This window comes from Brienomyrus brachyistius, chromosome 9 (assembly GCF_023856365.1).
Source record: "Brienomyrus brachyistius isolate T26 chromosome 9, BBRACH_0.4, whole genome shotgun sequence".
In the NCBI taxonomy this organism is placed as follows: Eukaryota; Metazoa; Chordata; class Actinopteri; order Osteoglossiformes; family Mormyridae; genus Brienomyrus; species Brienomyrus brachyistius.
In genome coordinates, this window is record NC_064541.1 from 9382614 (window position 1) to 9406166 (window position 23553).

General features: G+C 45.5%; 1 protein-coding gene across 4 annotated transcripts in view; it reads left to right on the forward strand.

Annotated features, from left to right (window-relative positions):
* The first annotated feature begins 1354 nt into the window (after nucleotides 1–1354).
* Nucleotides 1355–23553, forward strand: part of LOC125749243 (F-actin-uncapping protein LRRC16A-like) — a 72804-nt gene continuing 50605 nt past the window's right edge. For all 4 annotated transcript variants that reach the window (XM_049026305.1, XM_049026308.1, XM_049026306.1 and 1 more), the window contains exons 1-2: nucleotides 1355–1825; nucleotides 4408–4505. In XM_049026305.1, coding sequence (XP_048882262.1) covers nucleotides 1786–1825; nucleotides 4408–4505 — 138 coding nt within the window. In that variant the 5' untranslated portion in view covers nucleotides 1355–1785. The remainder of the gene's footprint in view (nucleotides 1826–4407; nucleotides 4506–23553) is intronic.

The following is a 23553-nucleotide window of genomic DNA, read 5'->3' on the forward strand; positions in this document are numbered from 1 at the left end:
CCCAAATGTTCCCTATGGTTTCCACCTCCAGTCTGGCTTCTGCACATCCCTGCACCTGGCCGGCTGAATACCCCAGGTGCCTAAGACCCTGGCACCTGGAAAGTTGCCCACCTCCTAGAGACCAGCCTGCCTTCGGGCGGAAGACCTCCCTCCTGCACTCCACTCAGGAGTAGAGGAGCAATATAGTGGTCTGGAGAATTTCCAAGGCTGCAACTCTTTTGGTCCATGGGTGAGGCGTTGGCAAGACTCACACCAGACTCGGACCAGGAGGTGGAGCTGAGCTGATGGGAACTGCTGAGCATGAAACTGCTGATCCGGCTGCTGGTTCCCCACAGCTGGCCACTGATTCACCTGACTTCCTGGCTGCTGCCTGCCGAGAGGGGATGGACCCAGATGATGCCCAGCCAGAAGACTTGGAGTTGGACCCTGTAGGACTGGCCCCCGAGTCCAGTTTTGAAGGCCCACCACCATGGTTTAAAGACCCAGAGTGGTCTGCAGGGTAAGCTGGGGCCTAAATGAGGAGTGGGCAGAGTCTCTGTGTCCAGGTGGGAAAAGTGGGGACTCAAGGCTGTTGGCCCGGACAGCATGGTCATCTGACCCCGACCCTGACCCTGGTCCGCCTGCTGCTGTCTGCCTGGACCCTTCTGCTGCTACCTTGGGCACTGCTGTGCTCTCTGGAAACAATATCCTGGTCTGAACTTTTACTCTCTGGACCTGAATTACCCAACTCTGATTGGGATGCATAGATATGTGTGTGGTTTGGATGTCCAAATGGATCGATGCTGTTAAAAAGTGAGGATTAAGACACACACTGGTACAGAAGAAAATTGCATTTTCAAGCTTAACAACCCAACAGCTGGATTTTATTCATTATAATAGAATTATAGATTGTAAAGGGAGAACTGAGCTGGAAGGCCTGGGGAGGTATTTCGGGGATATCCAACCAGGACGCATGGGGGCAGATGCAGGACACGCTGAAGAGAGTATATCTCTTGACTGGCTTGGGAACGCTTTGGTATTCCCACGGTGGAGAAGATGGCTGGGGAGAGGAAGGTCTGGGCATCCCTGCTTAGACCTGACCCAGGATAAGTGGCAGATAATGGATGGATTTTTCATTTTCAGATTTTTGCAGTTTACCTCCTTGTGAGAATCTTCTTGTCTCGTATATTTGGAAAGCAATTTCTCATGCCATGGCAGTTTTGTTTTGTATAATAAGATTAATAACGAAGAAGATGGATGGATGGATGGATGGATGGATGGATGGACGGACACTGGAATAGACGCGTACTTAACGGTCCTACCAGTAGATGTCACCATCCCCCTGTTGTAGAGCTTCGGCTTTGCGCCCCACCGCTTATGGCAGAGAGAAGCGTTGTGCGAGGAGGGGCTCCTCTATCAGCCCCGTGTCGAGGTGCCGTGGGCTCCGCCGAGGGTGTGTGATCCTTCCGCCGGCTCATTCTCGCGAGGTGATCCCTCTGTTTTCCCTTTCTCTCCTTTTTTTGTAAGTGGGCTCCAGTCTTCCGCCCAGCTCCTGCTCCATGCGCGACATCTGCCGCTGTGCTCATTGTAAGGTGCCCGGGAGTGAGGAGAGATGCGCCGAGGCGTGTGCGGAGACCGCGTCCCAACAGTTCGCAGGGAAAGGAACATGTAACGCAGCCTGAAAATCCAGCACCAGTATTTCTGCCCCGTTTTTGTCACCTTCCTACATTTTATGTAGTCCGGCTGTATTTTTTGTTCTTTGGATACCATTAATTTGGACATAATCTGCGGTACACATTTGACAGAATGAGCGAGGAGGCATCCGATATTCCCAAAGACCTGCTTGGTAAGAAAAAGATTTTTATTTTATTATTTTTAAACAATTTTACACTGGATTTCTTTATTCTAGTAAAAACGCCGCGGTGATTATCGCCCGTGTTCATGCATACAGCGCTTATCGCTATTGTTGTAGTTTTTACACAGTGGAAGAATGTTGTACAAGCAGCGCATTTGTCACAGTTTTATTATGAAAATGTCGTGGATATACTGTTATATATAATTCACATTCACGCGTCCCTCTGTGCGTGATCCCAATGAAGAGCTGGTTGTAAATATTATAAATAATTAACATTTTCCAGAATTTGCCCGAGGAAGTGTTTATTGGATTCTTCCTGGACGGAATATTTAGCTTTTACATATTTGTTTATCCTTTCATTACCCGATAATTAGTCATTTCATTATCGACCGCAATAGTGCGCCTAACGCCTGCTGGTTGGAATTCTGCTGAAACGGAATTATAACATTTTTTTAATTATTATTTTTTATTGTTATTTATTAACATTGTAATTAACTACCGTACCAAATATCATGTTTGTGCTGCATGGTTAAGCGGTCTAGGGACGTCTTGAACTAGTGGTATAGTACTATATCTCTCAGTCACCACTACTAGTGATGACATTTAACGTGCTTCATGCATAGGTGCATCATTTACCTTAAGAAGAGTAATTTCCTAAGATAATCGTGTTTCGGGAATTTATTCAGTGTGCATTTGAGCGCAGGCATTTCCGTGCGCACGTATAGCTTTGCTGCAGATGGGCCAACGTGTTGCTGATGTTTGCTGTGACTCGGGACCAAAGGGGCATACTGCTGACAGGACACTAAATCGGTACCATCATTAAAAAAATTAGTGATAAATCATGCCCGTGTCTAGGTGGTACTGTGTGAAACTCGTCTGTACTAACTTAAAAAGAAAAGGGCAAGATTATTTCTTGTACATGTGTATCAAACTTGGGGTTTCGCGATGTGAAATCGCTATACTGTAAAGCAAAATTCAGGCGAACATTGAGAGATAACATCAACATGCTGATGTTGTGAGAACATCAGAATATTAAGATAATATTAAGGTAATTAAACCGGACGGCTGACTCGCATGGCGCAGCTGGTAAATTACTGCACCGCACGATATATCACAGCTTCTGTATCTGCTGCCCTTTCTTTGCACAGCAGTTAAGTGCATGTAAGACAAACGGCAATGTGGTAAACAGGTGAGGAAGAGGAGAAAGAGACTGCATTGTCCCGCTGGCCTCAGCGAAGCGGCTGGGCTGGATCTTATTGTTCTTTCTCGGCTCGGCGAATACGTTTTGGCTGTTACCTGGATGGAGGGAGGGAGGGAGAGAGAAAGGGAGAGGGCGTGCAGGAGGAGGGAGACAACTAAAGAGCCAGTGTGAGCAACTTGTCCCTTTGTTTTCTGACTCGGGGCAGCAGCAGAATCTGTTCAGGGTCGCTTAGAAAAGAAAGTGAAATTGCGGCGTGCGTTTGCCCGTCATAGTGGCAGACAGGGTCTCTATTCCAGATCCGTGCTGTTTCATGGTTGGTCATCAGACAGATTTTCTATTTGCACTTGAGTTACTGGAAGCTGCATTTGGAAATGCTGGTTGGAGGTCTTAGCTACATCACGAGTCAGTCTTCACAATAAGCTGATATTTTATTTAACAGGGAAAAAACTGGTAGATGGCTGGAGTTTGACTACTTCAAAGTTCTCTTTCATGGGATCTTGTGGAGGAGGTGGATCCATTAAATCACGTCTGGCACTCTTGCCAGGTTTGTCACTGCACACTGGCTGAGCACTGCAGATTGCAGAACTGGTCTGTACTTCAAGGGCCAAATTCCACTTCCGGATTACGTGTCCAGAAAGTGTGGGACTCTATGAACGGTTTGGAGAGGAGCCGGGGTGAATACGGAGTCACAGAGCTGCTTTTGTCATTAGTCTTCTGGAATATAAGCCTCACTTTTTGTTTTTGTGATTATTATATGAACAGTTTTGCTAACTGCTTATAGTTTTTCCACAAAATGTCAGATAAACCCACTTCACTTTGCAGGTTGCCTTTGAGGTTCAAATCAGGCATTAATTACTAGTGGCTGATAATTCTGCCTGACATTCGGTGGAATGAATCATTTTGCCCATCAGCACTTTAAATTGCTTGGAAAACTCAGCATTTTTCAACTGTTACAGTGTCAGAACCAATTAGTACCTTTGAGGGCACAATTACTTGTAAAAGTACCCTCAAGGGTCTGCCAGCTGTACACTAGCTGTAGGTAATGTACCTTTAAGGTACAGAAATGGACTGGTTTTGTACCATTGGGGTACATTAATGTTGTTTGTACCTTGGGGAGCATGACTGTACCCGGACTGTGCCCTTTTTCCTGACAGTGTAAGTCCTCCTTAATCTTCCGCTTTTCCTTGTAAATGTCTCGTGACCCTTTTGTTTTGAAGCTCGTTTTAAAGATTGGGCTGTGTGGAGTTCTTGTGAGTGAGGTCTGCATACGGTTTGCTGTCTGTGGTCAGTCTGCGGATTTTCGGAGTCAATGACAGCGTCTTTCCCGTCTTGCCGGTCTTCCTCATCTCCGGGTTCCCTGTTTTCCTTACAGAGAGCATGAAGGATGCTGTGGGCAGGAGGGTCAAACTGACTCTCAAGAAGAAAGTCAAGCTGGAGATCAAGGGTGATAAAGTTGAAAACCGTGTCCTGGTGAGTCTGCCGAGGGGGGGGGGGGGGGGGGGGGGGAGCGGTGGTGTAGTGTGGCATGTTGGTGTCTCCTACATCCCAAGCACGTTTCTTCCTGGGCTTGCCAGCGTGTGGTTCTGCCTGACCCGTGGGCCGGACGGAGGCTGACGAGGCCGACCCAGAAACGGCGTGTCAAAGCGAACTATGAAGAAGAGCCGCTTCAGCGGGTTTTTCCCCATACTGGGTTGACGTAATTGGAAAGCTGTTTATGTGACCTATGTAATCCTAATAGTCCAAATTCGTGGTAAAACAATGCTTACTGTGTATACAAGAGATCATAGCATGAAGTTCCATAAAAGTGTCCAGCCTGGGATGATGATAGCATTTTTGAAAGTTACACCACTCTTTATCATGTATTATAATATAATTCATAATCTTCCTCCTCCCTCCCTCGTAGTTTGACTGGACTCTCTGTCTGAACCCAGCCTTTCTTGGGATGAATTATACATGTGGGGAAGGGTGAATGAGATGTTCTGAGCCGCACCTGACGAGGAGAGCAGGAAAGCGACTCCTTAAATGCAGTCAGACGACTGAAAGCCTCCGGCGGTCACAGAGTCTCTCGTCCACGCTGGTGGTGGATTTATTGGTACAGTTACTCCATTCTGTGGACAGATAATGGATACTTTGTTGATCCACTTGGGGAAATTGTCTTTTACACCTCTGTTAACTTGCTCTATGTAGAGTAAGTTGTCTGCTGCCACTTGTAACAGCACCCACAATTGGGGGTTAAGGGCCTTGCTCAGGGACCCTCAGATAAGCTGAGGCTGAATGAGATGTTCTGAGCCGTACCTGACGAGGAGAGCAGGAAAGCGACTCCTTAAATGCAGTCAGACGACTGAAAGCCTCCGGCGGTCACAGAGTCTCTCGTCCACGCTATAACAGGCCTTGCTCAGGGACCCTCAGACAAGCTGAGGCTGGGTTTGAACCTGCGACCTTCTGATTACAGGCACACAGGCTTAGCCCACAGAGCCATACGCTGCCCCCAGATAAAGTGTTTCATTGTTTTTTGTAGTGAATATAAACTTTCATGGACACAAAAAACTACATCTCATATGATGGTGTCCCTCAGCATGTTGACAAACATGCACAACTGATTGGTTGAAATGAAATTTTAGTCTGTATTTTTACTTTCTGGACCTAAAATATCTACTTCTGAATAGGCCTTTAAGAGAATATCATTTTAATGGGTGGCTCACTGGGTAGTGGTTTTGCTTTCTGCCTCCAGTGCTGGGGGATTGGCATCCTGTTAGGGTGTATGGACCCACCTCCATAATCCTGGATATTCAATCACTGGATTTTAAATTGAATTGTCCAACAAACACTGATTACTACATGAACTGAAACCTACAGGTTTAGTGGCTAGAATGAGTATTACTTCACTGATTCAAAGTCCTTTCTCAACATTAGGGAATTCACTGTCACTTTACACAACATAAAAACAGTCTGGCTTTAAATATACGAGTCTGGTCACATGCACCAACAAAGCAGAGACCCCTGATGACAGCAGGGTTAGGGTTAGTAACATTTGCATTCCTCTGGAGTATAGTAAGGTCATTGAGTATTGTTGGAGTATTTCTTCTTCTTTTTAAGTATTTGTGGGGCTTTGCAATGTGGCTCAGGCTTTTTCATCACCTTTAATGAAGTCTGACTGTAACTTTGGGCTCCTGTCACTCCTACTGTTCTATTCTGAGAAATAAATGTGCAGCAAAACAAGGCAACGGGGAATTCTGCTCACCACAGGTGAACATGAAATGGAGCTTTCACACCTTTCGTGGAGTAAAAACGGGACCGTCAGCGTGGGGGAGGCGGGATGGAAGCTGCCCGCTTTCCCTGCGGGTTTCAGGCATAGAGAGACGAGGCAGCAGCCGAATCAGACAGTTCTGTCGTTCAGATGACGAGCTGCTGACTGTGATGGATGTGGTTGGCCCCGCTGGCTGCGAGGGTCAAAAGCGAGGGCCGTGTCGAGCCTCTGCAGAACCTGCGAGGGGGGGGGGGTTCCAGTGAAAAAACAAAAAACTGAACCCTGCATTTATTTACTGTAGTACCTGCTTTCGACGCGCGTGTTGGCTGCCCAAAGAGGAAGTCGGAAATAGGAAATGGCTGTAAAGAACAGGAAAGCAGACCTACTGATGAGTGGACAGTGAGACAATAGACCATGTGTGTGTGTGTGTGTCTGTGTGTGTTTGAGGTCCAGGTATACCTTACCTTGTGGGGACCAAATGTCCCACATCTGTAGCCCTATTAATATTTGCTAAGCTAATGCTTCATCCCTTCTCATCCCTGGTCCTCAAATTCCCTGCAGGTTTAAGGTAATGAAGTTAGCGTCTAGTTGGCACTTCACTAAATCAAGGTGAGATGATTTAACATCCAAGTAATTACTTAGAAATAATTAAGGCAGTTAGAGCTGAGTAAAATGCACAACTGTAGCCTTAAAGGTACAGCTGGTCTCCTTTCTGAAGATGCTGCTGCAATGATATATCCATCTGTCTAGTTTTAAGAACATTTTCATTTATTTAGTTATCAGACACTTTTATCTAAAGTAACATGCAGTTGTGAAAGAAGGGTCAGCCGGTCCCTGGAGTAACTGGGGTTCCGGACCTTGGTCTCTTTGCTGGGATTCGACCCGGTGAGCTTCTGAGCCACAGCCCACCATCCCCATAACCCCTCCGGGGTTTCGTAAATGCGGCATGGGATGTTATAGCTGCACAGGGCGGACCAGCTACATTTCGATGCCTGTGGATTTATAATGGAATGTCATGAAAGTTCCTGTGGGTATAATGGCCAGGTGTCCCAACACTTTTGCCCCTGTAGTGTGTCATATAATCCCAAAATTGGAATTTCAAGATGTAAAAATTTATCCCAATTCATGTGTCTTAAGACGGCGAGAAGGACCCTGCACAGCGACAGGGAGGAAATGGGTGCTTTACGCAAAAACATACACAGCTGGGGCAAGAATTAAACCCCCAGTCCTGGAACTGTCACAGTTCTACCCAGGCCTGACCCCATGGGGCGGGGGTGGGGGGGGGGGGAGCATAAAGGGCCATCCCCCACTGAGATGGGCTATCAGATGAAGGCCCATCATAATTTACATAGTTTAGCCCAGCATAATTCACTAAAATCAAAGTCACGTTCTAGCGTACATTTTCGAATCTTCTCAAATCCGTTTCATTGGTTGTGTGGGTGAGTGCACAATAACGTAGTGTAAGTATGTTGGGTTGTGTTGATGTCAAGTTGGCAACTTTCCCACGGTTTTTCAAGTAGGTATAGCTTAGTTCGTTATCTAGCTGCTAACAGACAACATGGATATCCAAAAATGGATTAAAAATAAACCCACAATAGAGGACCCTGGGACTGGTGTATTAACCAGCGCACTGACCAACCAGCCGCTCAGGTCAACACAGGCAAGCCAGAAAAAACGACTTTGGCAGAGCAGTGCAATGGTGTGTGGATGGATGGTACGTGTTTCATGGGGTTGATCTGTGAGTGTTTCTGTGTGGTGTAATGATGCCCTTGTTTAATAATCGTAAAGTGTGTGCAGAGTCTGTAGTTTTGAGTTAAGTCACAGTGCCTCTCTGCATTTCAACTGCATCAAGTTAGCATTTTTATTAGAGATATTTTCTCTCTATTTTCCAGTGTAAGCTTTAAGTCTTAAACAGTTTAGGTCTCTGCATACAACCTTACCTGTGTTCAGCTGGACTGCTGAAGTTTTTAATGTACAAAAGCCAGACCTGGGTCAGTGAAGGTTTATAGAAAGTTAATCTAATTATCTGACTGTTGAGACCCCACTGTGGTGCAGCTCGACTGCCAGTCGGTCGTGTTGAAACAGAGGACCCCTGTATTGTATCATCTGATTAGAGAAGTTTTGGTTCTGCAGTAAATAATGGATGCAGCATCAGCTGGCAGACAGAACCTATAAAATGGTTAGAGTATCGCAAACTGAGCCCGAAAGACTGCTCTGATAGGGCATTTAAAGCGGCAATGGGCATTGTGGGATTTCAAGTGCCCCACCCGCGGGGATGAGTGCTACTTTCTAGTCCACTGCCACTAATCTTAGCTGTCGGCGAGTTTGCACGATATGTTGGGAGGTGGTGTTTTGTTCGGGAGGTTAGGCCTTTCTACCTGTGATCTGAAGGTTGCTGTTTTGAATCCCAGGCCTGGCAGAATAGTTACATTGGTACTGGGCCCTTCGTTGGGGCCCATACTCACCTGAAATATGCTCCAGGGGTGAACATTAGAAATTTACAAATGAGAGGCCATTCAGCTCATCAAGCTTGTTTGGGGAGAACTTAACTAATAGCTCAGAGTCGTTAAAATCTTCTCTAACTCTGATTTAAAGGAACCCAGGGCTTTAGCTTGCGCTACATTAACAGGAGGACTATTCCATACTCTAATTACACGCTGTGTACAGAAGTGTTTTCTCAAATTAAAATGTTTATTTTATTAAAATCTTCTCCTGCTAATTTTCACTTATGGCCATGAGTTCTTGTATTTGAACTAATATTGAAGTAACTATTTGGTTGAACAGTATCCAGATGTATTAGAATCTTAGAATCTTGTATATCTTTATTATAGTCTCCTTTGTTCGAACAGGCTGAACAGATTCACCTCAGCTAATCTTAGCATCATCTCTCTTGACTTAAACTCACACCTAGAGATGTAACCCAACATCCTATTGGCCTTTTTTATTGCTTCCCCATACTGGCGAGAGAGGGACATGGAAGCATCAACATACACACCGAGGTCTTTCTCATAATCAGCTACCTTTATTTCAGTGGAACTCATACAATATCTGTGCTTTATATTTTTGTTCCCTGCATGGATTACCTTACATTTGTCTACATTAAATTTCAGATATCAGCCCAGTCAGTAATTAAATCTGCAAATTTAACCAGTTTACTGTATGTATTGGTGTCAATATCATTAATGTAAATTAGGAACAATAGTGGTCCTAAAATTGAACCCTGCGGTACCCCACTATGAACACAGGCCCTCTGTAAAGCCTCTAATAACTACCTGCTGCTTCCTGTCTGCTGTTAGCTTAAACAGGAGCAGTCTGTGGGAGACAAAATCAAAGGCCTTCTGGAAATATAAGTAGATCACAACGTAGGCCTTTTTGTGATCAGTTTCTCTTGTTGCTTCCTCAAAGAATTGAAGAAGATTAGTTAAACAGGATCTTCCTCTCCTAAATCCATGTTGGCTATCCCTTAGAATGTTATTTGAATCCAGGTAATCTACCATTTATGATTGGATTATAGCTTCCAATGCTTTTCCAGTTATAGTTAAACTAAGTTAAACTAATTAGCCAATACCTTTGTGGAAGGTAAACCTCGAAAATCATTCGCTTCAGTACCAGAACCTTGCAGAAGAACAAGACCCCCTTACATAAGGTAAAAAGAACTGCAAGATGAGGAGGTAAACATCACTTGGGGAAGCGTGGGAAAATGTGTTTTACACTCTCCTTAGACTCCTTTCTCTCACATACTTTCTTTGACAGCTGATCCTCTGCACAAAGCATGAAGCGATATGCAGAAAGCACTCCAGTGTACCTGCACTCATACTTCTACAAAAGGCAAATAAAGCACCATTGCGTTTCATAGACCTCAGCCAGGGAGACGCTGTGATGAGAGAGCTTCACCACAGGGAGGGAGCCCCCGGTGGTGGGGCCGCCCTCCAGGGCGACGTCAAGGCTGCTGGGACATGGGAGCTGGGGAGCCCGTGTCTGGGTCCTGTGGCCTGGCTTAGCCCGGCGAACGGGAGCACATTCCTGAATGACGTGGAGGCTGGAACAAAGCCAGCATTCCTGACGCCCGCTTGCAGCTCGGCCGCTCTCCCAGGCTGGGGTATCTCCTCCACGCGTCGTTGCATTATGCCACCCCCGAATTTCAGCGGACAGCGTGTTTTACTCTGAGTCGCTTTGTAGAGCGTAGCAGCAGCAGAAGGCGCATCGCTTCCCTCTGGCATCAGTAAGCGCTTTCCAGCTAAATTTAAGCGACTGAAAATAGTGCTGAACTCCAAATGCCGGAAAATAAAACAGGTCAGCAGAGTTGCCGCTGTGGTGACTTTTCTCATGCTGGCATATTTCTCTGCTCCTGAGGGTCAGTGTTTTCACCAAACTCCCCGGGGCAGGACCCCAGAACGGGACAGCTTCCGGAAGCTTCCCTGCTTGCACATAAAAGACTTTATCTACAAGGTTTTTTTTTTCTTTTTTAAAGCTATGCCTCTCTGAAATCTTTGAGTAAACAGATTTTACAGCGCTGGGTGTGTCTGGCTGTGTTTGCCTTTTCGTCCCGAGAGACCGGGGTTAGCGTCGGATAGTAGTAATGGTTAACGTAATATTACGCAACATGGAGCCGGAAATTCACATATAATCATTGCCGACGTGACCTCATACCTTAATGGGTGGAAAGTTCAAAACGCAGCTACTCTAAATAAGCAGCCGGTGGCTGTTTTATTATAATGTCATAGTCCTATTATTTCTATCAATAAATTATTTCAAAAGGGAGGTGATGGTGGGGATCAGCAGATTGTGCCAGTGATCAGAAGGTTGCTGGTTCAAATCCCCGCAGATCAGTACAGTATCTTTGTCACTGAATCCTTGAGCAAGGCCCTTAACCCCCGTTGCTCCAGGGATTTGACAATTCAGCTACTGAGATATTGAAAGATGTTGTGTCGTCTGATGATCGTGAACTGGTGTACATCGTGTCCACTTTGTGCCGGTCTTGCTGTTGCCAAAGGGATGAATCACCGTGAAACCTTAAAACTGTCACCTTGAAGCGCCATTTCCGCACCACTGCCAAGATTGTCTCTAAACTCATTGAATGACTGAATAGAACACAGTGGTACCCTGTTCTCCCACGGTATAGGCGCACGGTCGGAACCATTCCCTAGATCCACATAGCACATGGAGATTGGGTTAACATATTCTCATGTACCCTCACCCAGCTATGCCAGGGAATAGAGCTAGTCCACCGATTCAGTGCCAGGTCAGAATTTGGACCAAGTCTCTTCTCCAGCCCCAGCTTTCCCAGGGAAGCTAGTAAGAGCCACATCCGTATGCTTTGTACAAGTACAGAGCTGTTTAGAGTAGATGTTGGCTTCCAGGAATGATCCATCTTGTGTACATTTGTGATTGTCATTCCCTTGGACAGGACAGCAAAATACCACCCAGGACAGGTCAGAGTGACTGTGTGTCCATCCTGGCTTGGGACTGTCTGGAAATCTCACCAAAATAGAACCTGAGGTGTGGTGTGTCCAGCTTGGCATGATGCCACGGCGTCCCTTGACGTGTAGATGTATGGGCTAGAACGTGACATAGATGTATGGGCTGTTAGCATGATTTTAAAGGGCATGTTTGGCTGAAGTTATATTAAGGTTAAAAACTGTATGCAATGAATAGCAAACCTGCTGTACGTCAGTGATTGGCGTCTTCAGACACCCACGGCAAAGTGAATAATGTGCACGATAACAGCACACATCCTAAATGTTACTGATCTGCATGCATGTCAGTCGAGTTGTACGTAAGCTTGGGCTGGAATAGCAACGTGCCTCTCCGTGAGCAGCTTTTCGGGGCTGTAGGATCCAGCTCTCTGGCGTTGATTTCCTCCCCTCCCGCCTCGATGTCTCATCATTCCCGCCACCTCTTAGCTTAAGAGGCATAGCGACTTTCTGCAGCTCCTGAAAATGAGCCTTAAGGGCCGTCACTGTTGCCATGTCCTCTCTGAACCTTTGACAGGATCCGTAGGTACCCGGTGAGCGTGTGTCTCGGCCCCCACAGAGGGCTTCTGAAAAGGCGTCTCATTTCGAGTAGACTGCCAACCGGGGGCTCACTATCACCGCCAGCCCGAGGTCTGTCACCTGTCACGTGATGGAACGTGCACGCCGGGTCCTTCTGCAAAATTACACCCCCCCTTTCCCCCCCCTTCACCACCATCAGCTTGATTCCCACCTGTCTTGACAGGATAGCAGAAGGAGTAATACCTGCTGGCTTGCCTCATCCCCTGGGTCCTAATGCTGACCCTACACCCTAACTTCTCATTTAGTAACTCTGCATGGCCTCCATTATAATTTCTAGCTCCCTGTGGATGATTATAATTGTCCATGCATGATTGCTGGAATGTAGGTTAAGTTGCATAAGTCTACTTGATGTGCTTGTAATGGTATTTTCACATGTATGAAGTACGTACGACCACATGGTTAACAGAGGAGACTTCGTCTGGAGGCCCCAATGACAGGGCAATGCCACCCGAATTCGTTTGACTGTCGCTCAAACAGGCAGCACCTTCACAACCCACCTTAACCTGAATGTTTGTGTAATGAAGACGTGTGATGTGAGTCAGACTGGCCGCCTGCACCTGAACCCACTATGTTCGCCTGTGCTGTGGTTGAGCTTTATGTACAGAGTAACATGTGTTTGTGTGTGATTGTGTATTGAATATGTGTGTTTGTGTGTGTATTTGTGCATAGAGTGACGTGTTTTTGTCTGTTTCTCTGTATTTGTATACGGAATGCGTGTGATTATATCTGTGTGTGTATTGGTGTACAGAGTAACGCATGTTTGCGTCTGTGGGTGTGTGCTGGCCTGTGATCACAGGCTCTCTCCCGAGCGAGCGTGCCCACCCACACTCCACAGGGAGTGAATAATCAGCACCCAGCCTGCCTGGTGCAGCCCTGCCTCACACCCCATCCAGCTCACTACAGCATGGGTGTATCCTGCAGCACTGGGAATACGTATCTTTCACAGTTAAAACTCCAGTATAAAAACAAATGAACTCAGTGTAACAGACGTCTCAAAGCTCTTCATACTCCCGCACCTGTATATGTGAGGCAGGGCAGATAATGGTAATGATGCCATCCTATTTGCTTTTATTTAACTATATAAAATCCTGTATTCCCCAGGTAGCTCTTTCGTACACGACTGATCTCACATCAGCTGAGAGGTGCCATGAGAGCGTTTGGCCTGTGGCAACGTTCAGAGTATTTTTTCTCCTGTGTAGAGTTGGTTGTGCTTCTCTGCTGACGTTACAGAGATGAATTGTAGCTTTGCCTTTGATGTGATTTCATACCGCAGTGCTAATGTGCCTTAGCACTGGCTTGTACAGCCTATGGGGGCGAATACTCTTTCGTACCGTGTAATGAAATTGCACTTTATCGCACAGTAAACTCTTGTCCTCGCCTGTTTCCGCTAACTTCCTGCTTCCCTCCTGTTACATTTTAAGCTCACTGGCTTTGACAAGCTCCACCAGTGACCTTCCCTCCTACCCGCCCCCCTCCCCATCCTCAGGCTCCTGGCTGTGCCGCCTCAGGGCTGCGGTGCATCAGTGGAGCCTGGACTTCCAGCCCCACAGCACCTCCTCTCTGGAGGCCGTCCTCGTCGCCTCCACTGCGCCACAGAGACAAAGCAATGATAAACACTCGCCCAACACCGTGGCCTCCTATGACCGTAAAAGTCACAATTTCCTAGCAATGTGACAGATACCTTTTCCTCCACACCCCTGCTACACAAAGCATTTATTTGCTGAGACAACGAGGGGTTTATACCATTATTACACTCATCCGCCTGCCCTTTGTATAGTGCTTAAGATTGTACTTCAAACATTAAAGTTTTATGAGCTAATAAATAATCTCTTCTATAAATTTCTGAAAAAACTTGCAGAAGCATCATATTTTATCTTCTTCAGTCACCCTCGCTTATTTGTTTTGAGTTTCCGGGGTTCTTGCTTTGTCCTTTTCTGGTGTCTGGACCTCAGTGTTTAAGGAGCAGCTGGCATTCGGCCACAGAGCAGCTCATTTTCAAACTCATTTGTCTGCAAAGCGCCGGTATGTGCCGAGGTGGCGTGTGAAGGCACGGTCTTAGTGGGAGCTCCGGTGACATTTCAGAGAAACGGCTGGACAGCCTGTTAACTACAGGCGATTAAGGATCTTCTATAGCAGCCGTCTGAGAGCCGTGATGATTTTCAGGTGTATTTTCCAGCTGAAGGTGGGAGCTTCTCTTTTAATAGAGCAAAAACACCTGGTGTGTTTTCTTGCCCTCTAGAGTCTCCGCTTCCTCAGAGAGATGTGCTGGATCTTACTGATTGAACAAGATACTCTAAAGACCCTGTTTTTGTTTTTCAGTAGTAGAAAAATAGTGTTTTAGTCCTGTTGTGTTCGCGTGGTGTTTTGTGGCTGGAGTATGTCCTTGACAGTGAGATTAAATTGTTTGCATTTTTTCTTTAAGCTGGTTGGTTTTATCTACCCAAAGAGGGCAATAAAAAATTTGTTTGGTGAGAAGCAGTTTAGTTTTCTTCCACCAAAGTTATACATGTGCAATTAAGGATCCATTTGCTCAAGTCACACTGCTTTAGTACTCAAACCTGCAGTGTTCTGTGTGTAGTTTCATCAATTTTCAGTGTCAGTATCAGTGTAAACCATTGTGAGCTCTGTTATATAAAAGAACACACTACTGTCTGAAATTCTCAGATGAGTTTATGTTAAACCGGCTTCTGATACTCTTTAATGTACCTGGGGGTGTGGCCTGTGAATGTTAGTCATTCAAGACAGTGAGGTCTATGAGTGTCAATCAGCCATGAGAGAGCCTATGGAAGTAGAAGACTGCTGTGCTGCTCCGCCCCACATTGATATGGCAAGAGGTAGGAACCTCAAGAGAAATTCAGCCCATGTTGAGGTAACAGGTAGATTGTTGTGAGCAGAGAGCATCCTGAAATGCCAACAGTAACTACTATGAATTAGATTGCGTTTTGCATGCCGTCAATGTGACTCGACTCAAAATGGAGAACTGACTGATCCATGAGTATGCAGGTGTTCTGCATGTGTGCATGCCAGGGCTGTACCGCTAGAGGAAGTGGCCTCTGAAAAGTTGCCATTCCAGAATTTTGTAAGCAGCATGCAAATGATGTGTAAAAGTTCAGTGGGGCTCCCAAGTTTACAACTGGGCTCTCTGAAGAAATGTTGTGAGTCAAGTGTGAGTGATAGGGAGCCGAGGAAGGGTGCAGCCCCGCCCACATTACATTCTATTTAGCAGACACTTCCGTCCCTCCATGATTCTGTCCTTCCTCATTCTTTTATTCCCCCATAGTCCTTCTCCTCCTGGATCTCTCCTCTCTTTCTCTTTCACATCCAGCAGGGTTTTCTGATATCAGCATCCATCACAGCTAAGATACATTTAGCCACCCACTGGAAATCTTCCGACCTTACAGTTCCGGCTGTCTGGAAGTCCACTTTTCACAATCTGGTATTGCTGGAGTTTATCTATTTTTTCTTCTTGCATTCACTCCGGGGTGGGGTGCGCTGGTCGTCTCTGCCACTGATATGTTTGCTTCTCTTGGGCTGTCTCAGGGAAGGGTTGGGGGGGGTAGGGAGTGGGCTTTGGTGGAGGGGTGTTTGTTATTGTAGACGATGGCAAGTTTTTGCTTGTTTCATTCATTGATTTTTATTTAAAAAAAAAAAAAATTGATGAAAAAAAAATGCTTTTGTCCAAACCAACATAGAAATGACGCAAATAGCACATTACAAACATACAGCTATCCAGGATTCAACAAAATTAACCACAAATTTTGAAATGTTGGAAGAAACCCTTTCAATACGGGAGGGCATACAAAGTCCAATCACACAGCATTTTAAAACATTCCAGGCATCCGGACACGTGAACATTTAGCCATTATATACCTTACGTTAAATAATTGACTTCATTACTTCATAAGCTTATTTGCACACCCAAAGCTTTGTTTGTACCCTAAATCTTGGCGTCCCACTTTTATTTATACATTTACATATTTCTTTATATGGGTAATATTGTTATTTCTATCTAACCTACTTTAATTCTATTTATTGTTTTTTTTTTTTTGTACTTGTGTTTTGATTGAATGTTTAATTCATTCTGTCAGCAAATACTCTCGTGGCTTAATTTTTTTTGCAGAAAACGAGATTTGCTCATTTCGCCGTTTGCATTCAGGCCCCGGTGTCCTGACTGCAAACGTTTTCACTTTCCCGGTAGCTTCTCTAGTCCAGAGGCGCCCGGTTAGTTCAACCCCCGCGGTCGGCTCTGGGGAAAAATCAATTTCAATTGTCTGACTCGGCCGCCGGATAAACACACTCACCTTGGGGCGTAATCGCCCACTAAAGTGGCGCCTTGGCAGCGCAATTTACCTTTCGAGATGTGTGTAGATATGCCGCTAATGAAAATAGCCTGAGAGACACTGTGGAGCCTCAAAGCCGTAACATAAGCGAGGGATACGGATTATCTTTGTTTGTTTTCCTCAGCATCTTAAACATTGAAATTTCTGGGGCTCAAATTTATAAAACTGTCTGTAAATATACCCGCTGTTCTCGGGAGCTCTGTTATAAATCCGATCGCTATCTGAGCTGTCACATTAACGAAATCGTTAATTGTGTTACGTATTCATGCAGCCGCCGTGAATAATCGCGGGAAGCGAAGCCGATGTAGCGGTTATCTGACGGGAAGCTAATTCGCTCCTGGAAGATGTATAATGGGCTGGAGAACGGGAAGTCATCACAGATCATGATGATGGATTAGATTTTAATTGATGAATGTAATTTTAATTTGGGCTTTTAGAATTTACACTTAGATTTTTTAAATTAATAATTGCACACATTTGCAGTGTGCTCCTTATTTTTCTTACGGGTTCAGGTTGTACGAATTTAGCGTATATTATTTATGACGTAATTTTTCAGAGGCTGAAACGAGAAACCTTGTGTGTCGCAATTGCAGCCCAGTCGGTTGTCTTCAAATCAACTTCTTGGTCGGACATTATTGTTGTGAGATAAGTGGATAAATAGGGATTGCGCCTGTGTGATTGATCAGCTGCAGGTTAAATACTGCAGGAGGGCGCAGACACCACCAGAGAGACCGATGGCCGTGCTGTGCTATTATCATCAAAGTAATAGTGCTGTATTAGCTGTATATCGTAATAACATTGTAGTGTGACTATCTATATACTACGGTGTACTACATAGTATTACAATGTAGCTTAAGTTAAAATACAAATGAGCTTTGTGTATTGTACCATGGTGATAATGCTGTACTGTGGTAATATAAGCATATTTTCGATATTTTGCATAATGTCTGCCATAGTATTGTAATAAGACAGCGTTGAAAATTGACATCATAATTACATTAAAAATACTATGCATGAAATGTATCTTTAGCTTAGTGAAGAAAACACTTTAATAGTTTAATAGCTGCATGCATCATACCAATTAACCACTTAATAATAAAAATGGGAAAAACCTGAAGGAAACATTTTTATCAAAACACATGCTCAAAAAAAAAAAAACAGAAACTCTTCTTATTTTAAATTTTGCATTTATTTGAAATGACGAAAATAAAATGCAGCATCTTAATTACTGATTCCTGTGAGTTACTTAGGTGAAATTCTCAGATTCCATACACCATTCTTCCAGACACCAAAACCAGTACAACTGAAGTCTAGTGTTTAGAATGCAATGACATTTTTGTAATGGAGCTATATTTTATGTGCTTCTTGGCAATGCCATGCGTACTGAATACCACAGTACCAATACAGGTTGGAAATAAATACCAGTAGGACATAACACAATACTATGATTTCTGAACAAAGTACCATAGTATAAAATAAAATACTGTTCAAATACTAGTAACACTAACCATATGTATGTCACCATAGTACATGTAACATGTACAAAATAAACAGAACACTGAAAGTATGATCCAGTACCACCATACTGACATGGTAATAGGATGATAACGTTTTGTAAGGCTGGGCTTTGGGGAGTTTGATGGTTTTGGCTGAATTGCATTGAAATGCAGCTTTCTTCTCTATTGCATTACAGCTAGATAGGGATGTGTTTGTTTTCACATACCATGTGCTGCTCTCATTTTCTAAGTCTCACCTGTGCAAACAGAGGTGGTTTTTGGGGTCTGAACACAGGGAACATTATGGAAAAGGGTTTTGCTCAGTGTTTTCTTGAGCCGGGCTGCCCACTTCTGTATGTCAAATTTCAGCCGCATATTTTTGGAAGATGCGTTTTGCGGTTAACGCCACGCCCACAGAAAGAAACCTCACACCGCTGACGCACTGTGGCTTTGACCTGTCACGTCCTGTCGCTGAATGCGCATGCGGCGTGGTTGCATGTGCGCCGTACCTGTGATGCATAGGCGCCTGCTTTTCCCTGCGTGACAACAGCGACTAAGTGCTGAACTGCAGGTCTGTTAGAGGCACACGCCAGTATATTTGAGAGGGAGGGGGGGTGTTGTATTTTTCTTTAACGTGTGCTTATATGATAACATGCTAATGGTACTTTTCTGAATTGTAAAATAGCTTCTGCTTTTTATTGACTGACTCCTTGACAGTACGTTTATTTGTAATGTGCTTTTAGCCTCGTATGTCACTTGGTTCAAAGAAGCCTGCTGAATGTAAAACCGGATGCCTCTAGCACTGAATGCGCAGTTCGGTTTTCAGTTCTGTTACCTTATCTTACTGCACGTATCCTCACTCGTCGGTCCTCGGTGCCCCTTTCTGTTATCCTTATTAATTATCCGAGAGCCCCCCCCCCCCCTTCCCTCTGAGGGGGACCATTTTGTCCACAAGAGGCAGTCTAACAGTTTAAGGGGATTATAGTGTTTGTGAGGGTGAAGTGAAGAGGCTTGCTTGCAGATCAGATTAAGCTGAATGGTGCTGAGACCCGTGTTTTAGAAACTGCTTAGTGAGCAATGCCTTGACCTCTGACTCCACGTTGTCTTGACGCTCTGTGTTAAGGTTTTGGGCTTCTTTCATCTAACCCAAGGAACAAGAGAGGTCAACTTGTCAGCGTGGTTCTGGGGATTTTGTTGTAAGTGTGGGAGAAATAAATGCATAAAATTTTTCCTCTGTAATTGTGAGGAAATCATGTGACTTAAGCAAGGTGAAGTGAATGTAGCATCAGGCTGAAAGGTGCTGTGATACTGACCTTCCTGCTCCCTGCCGGGACTCTTCACCTCTTAGTCTCAGGGGCTCTCGTGCGGCGGTAGGCAGACCTCAGACACCCACCATCGAATTTCAGTGGAGTGTGGAAAGGTCGGATCTGGCTGCCCTCCTTCAACATTGTATCTTTGCCATCCTGAGCTACACTACCGATTTGTCCGTGAATGCAATCTTTCCTGATCTCCAACTGAGATTGTTTAATCCCCCAGTGGGTCGGTGGGCGATGTGTAAGTGACCATGTTTGCTGCTTTCCTCAGCGTTACTGTCAGTGTCAGGGGGAGGGTCTCATAGCCGGAGGCGGGCAACAGGCAGAGAGGGGGCTTATTAAACTTTGTTGACCCAGGGAGCATATACCCCTATACTCCCCCCCCCCACTACTGGTTATTGTGACTTGAGCAGAACTAGGTCAGCTCTCCATTTCAGGGGCCAGTCTAAAGCCTGAGACCCCCACGGCTGCAGCTCTCCAATCCCCAAAGCACTCCTGGGGTCCTTGGCATCCCGCCGCCCTTTATCTTATTATTAAGAGGAATGCCGCTTAGCGCTAAGAGCGTTTTTGTTCACGTGGGCAGCACCTGATAGTCCTTCTGTCCTGAGGTCATGTGTGACATTGGAAATGAATGGTGGCCCTCGGGTAACTTGTTGAATTTGTGCTTGGTTCTGAATCTCTGAGCTTTAACAATAACGACCCCCCCCACCCCAAGTCGAGGGACTCTCGGGGTGAGTGCTGGCTGCTGTCATGTGGTCACTTGTTTCATACGTGTCACGTTTTCAGTCATAATCATTCTGACCCGGAGTTGCTATCTTAATAGCCTCCATTGTGAACTATGTATCAGTCATCTGAAAACCACCTAAATGTTTGATAATGTTCATTAGGGAATGAAGATACAGCAATGAAACCCCCTTTATAAATCAAATTTATGCTAAATTGCATGTCTGGCAGGTCATAGGTTACTAGAATCAATAATTCATAGGTAACGCTGGTGAGGTGCACGCATGTGTATGATGTGTGTGTGTGCTGAAATCATTAACTTGGGTAGAGCAAGTCTGAGTGTGAGCGTAGACCTAACGACCATCCCCAGAAGGTGTCCGTTGTCAGGCTCTTGGTAGCCTTAGTGACCCTACAGGACTTGGAGAAGGTCATCGAGAAGGCTTGAGGTCACAGAGGAAGCCTGAGGTCCAGGAGAGCCGAACACTATGCAGGCTGAAGCTCAGCTATGCTAAGGTAGCGTCACAGAAGGATATTATCGCATTATGTCATTACCACAGTGAGTTATTCAGGGGCAGGTCTTTTATCTGCAGGGTATCCTTGCTGGTTTATTTTCAATGGCCCCGCAGTGTATTGATTAACTCTTTGATCCCTTAAGTCGAAGATTTACTGAGTGGTACAATTGAGGAATTTAGTCACTATGCCACCTGTTTCTGCTTGAAATATTGATAGGACTCATACTAGATTAAAGCATCTGTTAAATCAGGACTTCCCATTTCTGTTGAGCCAGTCTGCGGCGCAGCCTGCAGATTTCCATGCTCAGACACACCTACTAAACCTGGCGATTGGCTGGTGAGCTGAATAAGGTGTGTTTGAGCAGGGAAATCTACAGGCTATGCCACAGACTGGCCCACCAGGATTGGGGAACCCTGTGCTAAATAAATAAAGCATAATATTTTGTTTTTATTGAACTTGTTCCTGTCATTCACTGGGCTAAGAAAAATCACCCTGGATGTTTTTGCTGACTTGCGAAGTGTCGGGAACACAGAGCTGCAGTGAAGCTTGGTAATTATCTCCGTCTCTGAATAGCGAGCGCATCGGCACGCTCGGCAGAGCTCGCTAGCGGCTTTCAGCATCGCTCTCGGGGAGCTGCAGGACACCCTGGCCTTCGTCACGGTCGAGGCCCTTACTTACTTCCGCCTGTTGATGGAAAGACTTGTATGTCAAGGTTAATTTTTAACAAGGTTATAGCGAACTTGGAGAATTTGCTTGTGAATGCTTGCATGCATATTTAGTTTGGAAGTTGCTATGCGGTGGGAATCATGCCCCCCCCCCTCCCCCATCCTTATTTGGACCTGACATGGGGTGTGTTTGTTACATCTAAGCATTGATTGGGACAGTAATTAAAATGAAATCCCCTGTGAGTTGAGAAAGCAGTTTTAATGGATAAGGCCCAATAAATGATTTTCTTGTAGTATGTCTTGCTGCTGGGGGAGGTGTGTAGCTCAGTGGGGTAGGGCAGTTTATCTGTTAACGGAAGGTTGTTGGCTCAAATCCCAGAGTTGGGAGGCAGATATTCCCACTGGGCCCTGGTACAAGGCCCTTAATTGCTCTTGGGACCGGCTAACCCTGCTTACTCAATTGTACATTGCTCTTGATAAAAGCATTTGTTAAATAGATATCTATGATGTATTTCTTTTAATGTACGTTAATCCATCCATCTTCCATAACCACATACCGAGTTCTGGGTCACAGTGAGACCGGGGACACCATGGGTAGGATGCCGGTCTTCACATTTCAGATCGACTCATGTGTCACACGTGACGCTTTATGTATTTTTGTGCATTTCTGCTTTCATGTCTTTTTGAGTTTACGTCTGATTGTGTATTTGTGTTATTGAATATGTGTGTTTGTGTGTGTATTTGTGCATAGAGTGACGTGTTTTTGTCTGTTTCTCTGTATTTGTATACGGAATGCGTGTGATTATATCTGTGTGTGTATTGGTGTACAGAGTAACGCATGTTTGCGTCTGTGGGTGTGTGCTGGCCTGTGATCACAGGCTCTCTCCCGAGCGAGCGTGCCCACCCACACTCCACAGGGAGTGAATAATCAGCACCCAGCCTGCCTGGTGCAGCCCTGCCTCACACCCCATCCAGCTCACTACAGCATGGGTGTATCCTGCAGCACTGGGAATACGTATCTTTCACAATTAAAACTCCTGTATAAAAACAAATGAACTCAGTGTAACAGACGTCTCAAAGCTCTTCATACTCCCGCACCTGTATATGTGAAGCAGGGCCCCGTGGACATTGATAATGATGCCATCCTATTTGCTTTCATTTAACTATATTAAATCCTGTATTCCCCAGGTAGCTCTTTCGTACACGACTGATCTCACATCAGCTGAGAGGTGCCATGTAAGCGTTTGGCCTGTGGCAACGTTCAGAGTATTTTTTCTCCTGTGTAGAGTTGATAGTGTTTCTCCGCTGATGTTACAGAGATGAATTATTACTTTGCAAAATGCCAGTTTTCAGGGGAAACGCTCGTGCTTTGGGCAGTGTAGATACGATGCACGCTGTGAACTCTTCAGACACAAATCTACTAACCGTGTGTTTATGGAGTGCAAGAGCAATCTAAGCTCTGCCTGTATTATCCATGTATGTGTCAGAGCTGCAGCTGTAAAATGTCATCAGCAGAGTTGATGTCGAACTGACAGTGGAAACATGATTAAGGAGGAAGTCGGGCAGAAGATGAGACAGGATGTTCCCGGCATTAACAGCAGACCTACGGCCGTTGACCCCGCTTGGGAACCTCCTCTGTACCTGACGGCGTTTGCTGAGCTGTAGTGACGGTGTCGGAATGATGATGTAAATACGGGCGTCACAGTCGGGGACAGTGAAGCGAGGGTCTCGGCAGGAGGGAGGATGATGGGGGTGATATCCTGCGTGCTGTATAATTAGCTTGTCCTCTCGCGGCGGAGTGGCAAAGGGGTCACCTGAGGTCACCGCGGGATGTCAGCGTGAGGAACGAGGCGGCGAGCGTGTATGTAAGGATTTCTGGCTGGGGAACCAGCTTGGTCCTGCGTGTTGCAGGGTCTTGTAGATTTCCAGGATGGGAGGGGTTCAGTGGCTGTGAGCTGCATCATTGACAGCGACATCAAAGAGTGCAGGTTACTAGAATGGGGGGCAGGGGGGGAGGGGCGATTGGCTGCTCCGTCATTCAGGAGTTCATGTGTGACATTGAGATGCTTCTGAAATTTTACGTCGTCGTGGGGTCTCTGTCCTTGGTTTGGCATTTGTTCTGGTGTTTATCCCCGATGCGAGCGGTAAACGGAGCCCCGAGCCTGAAT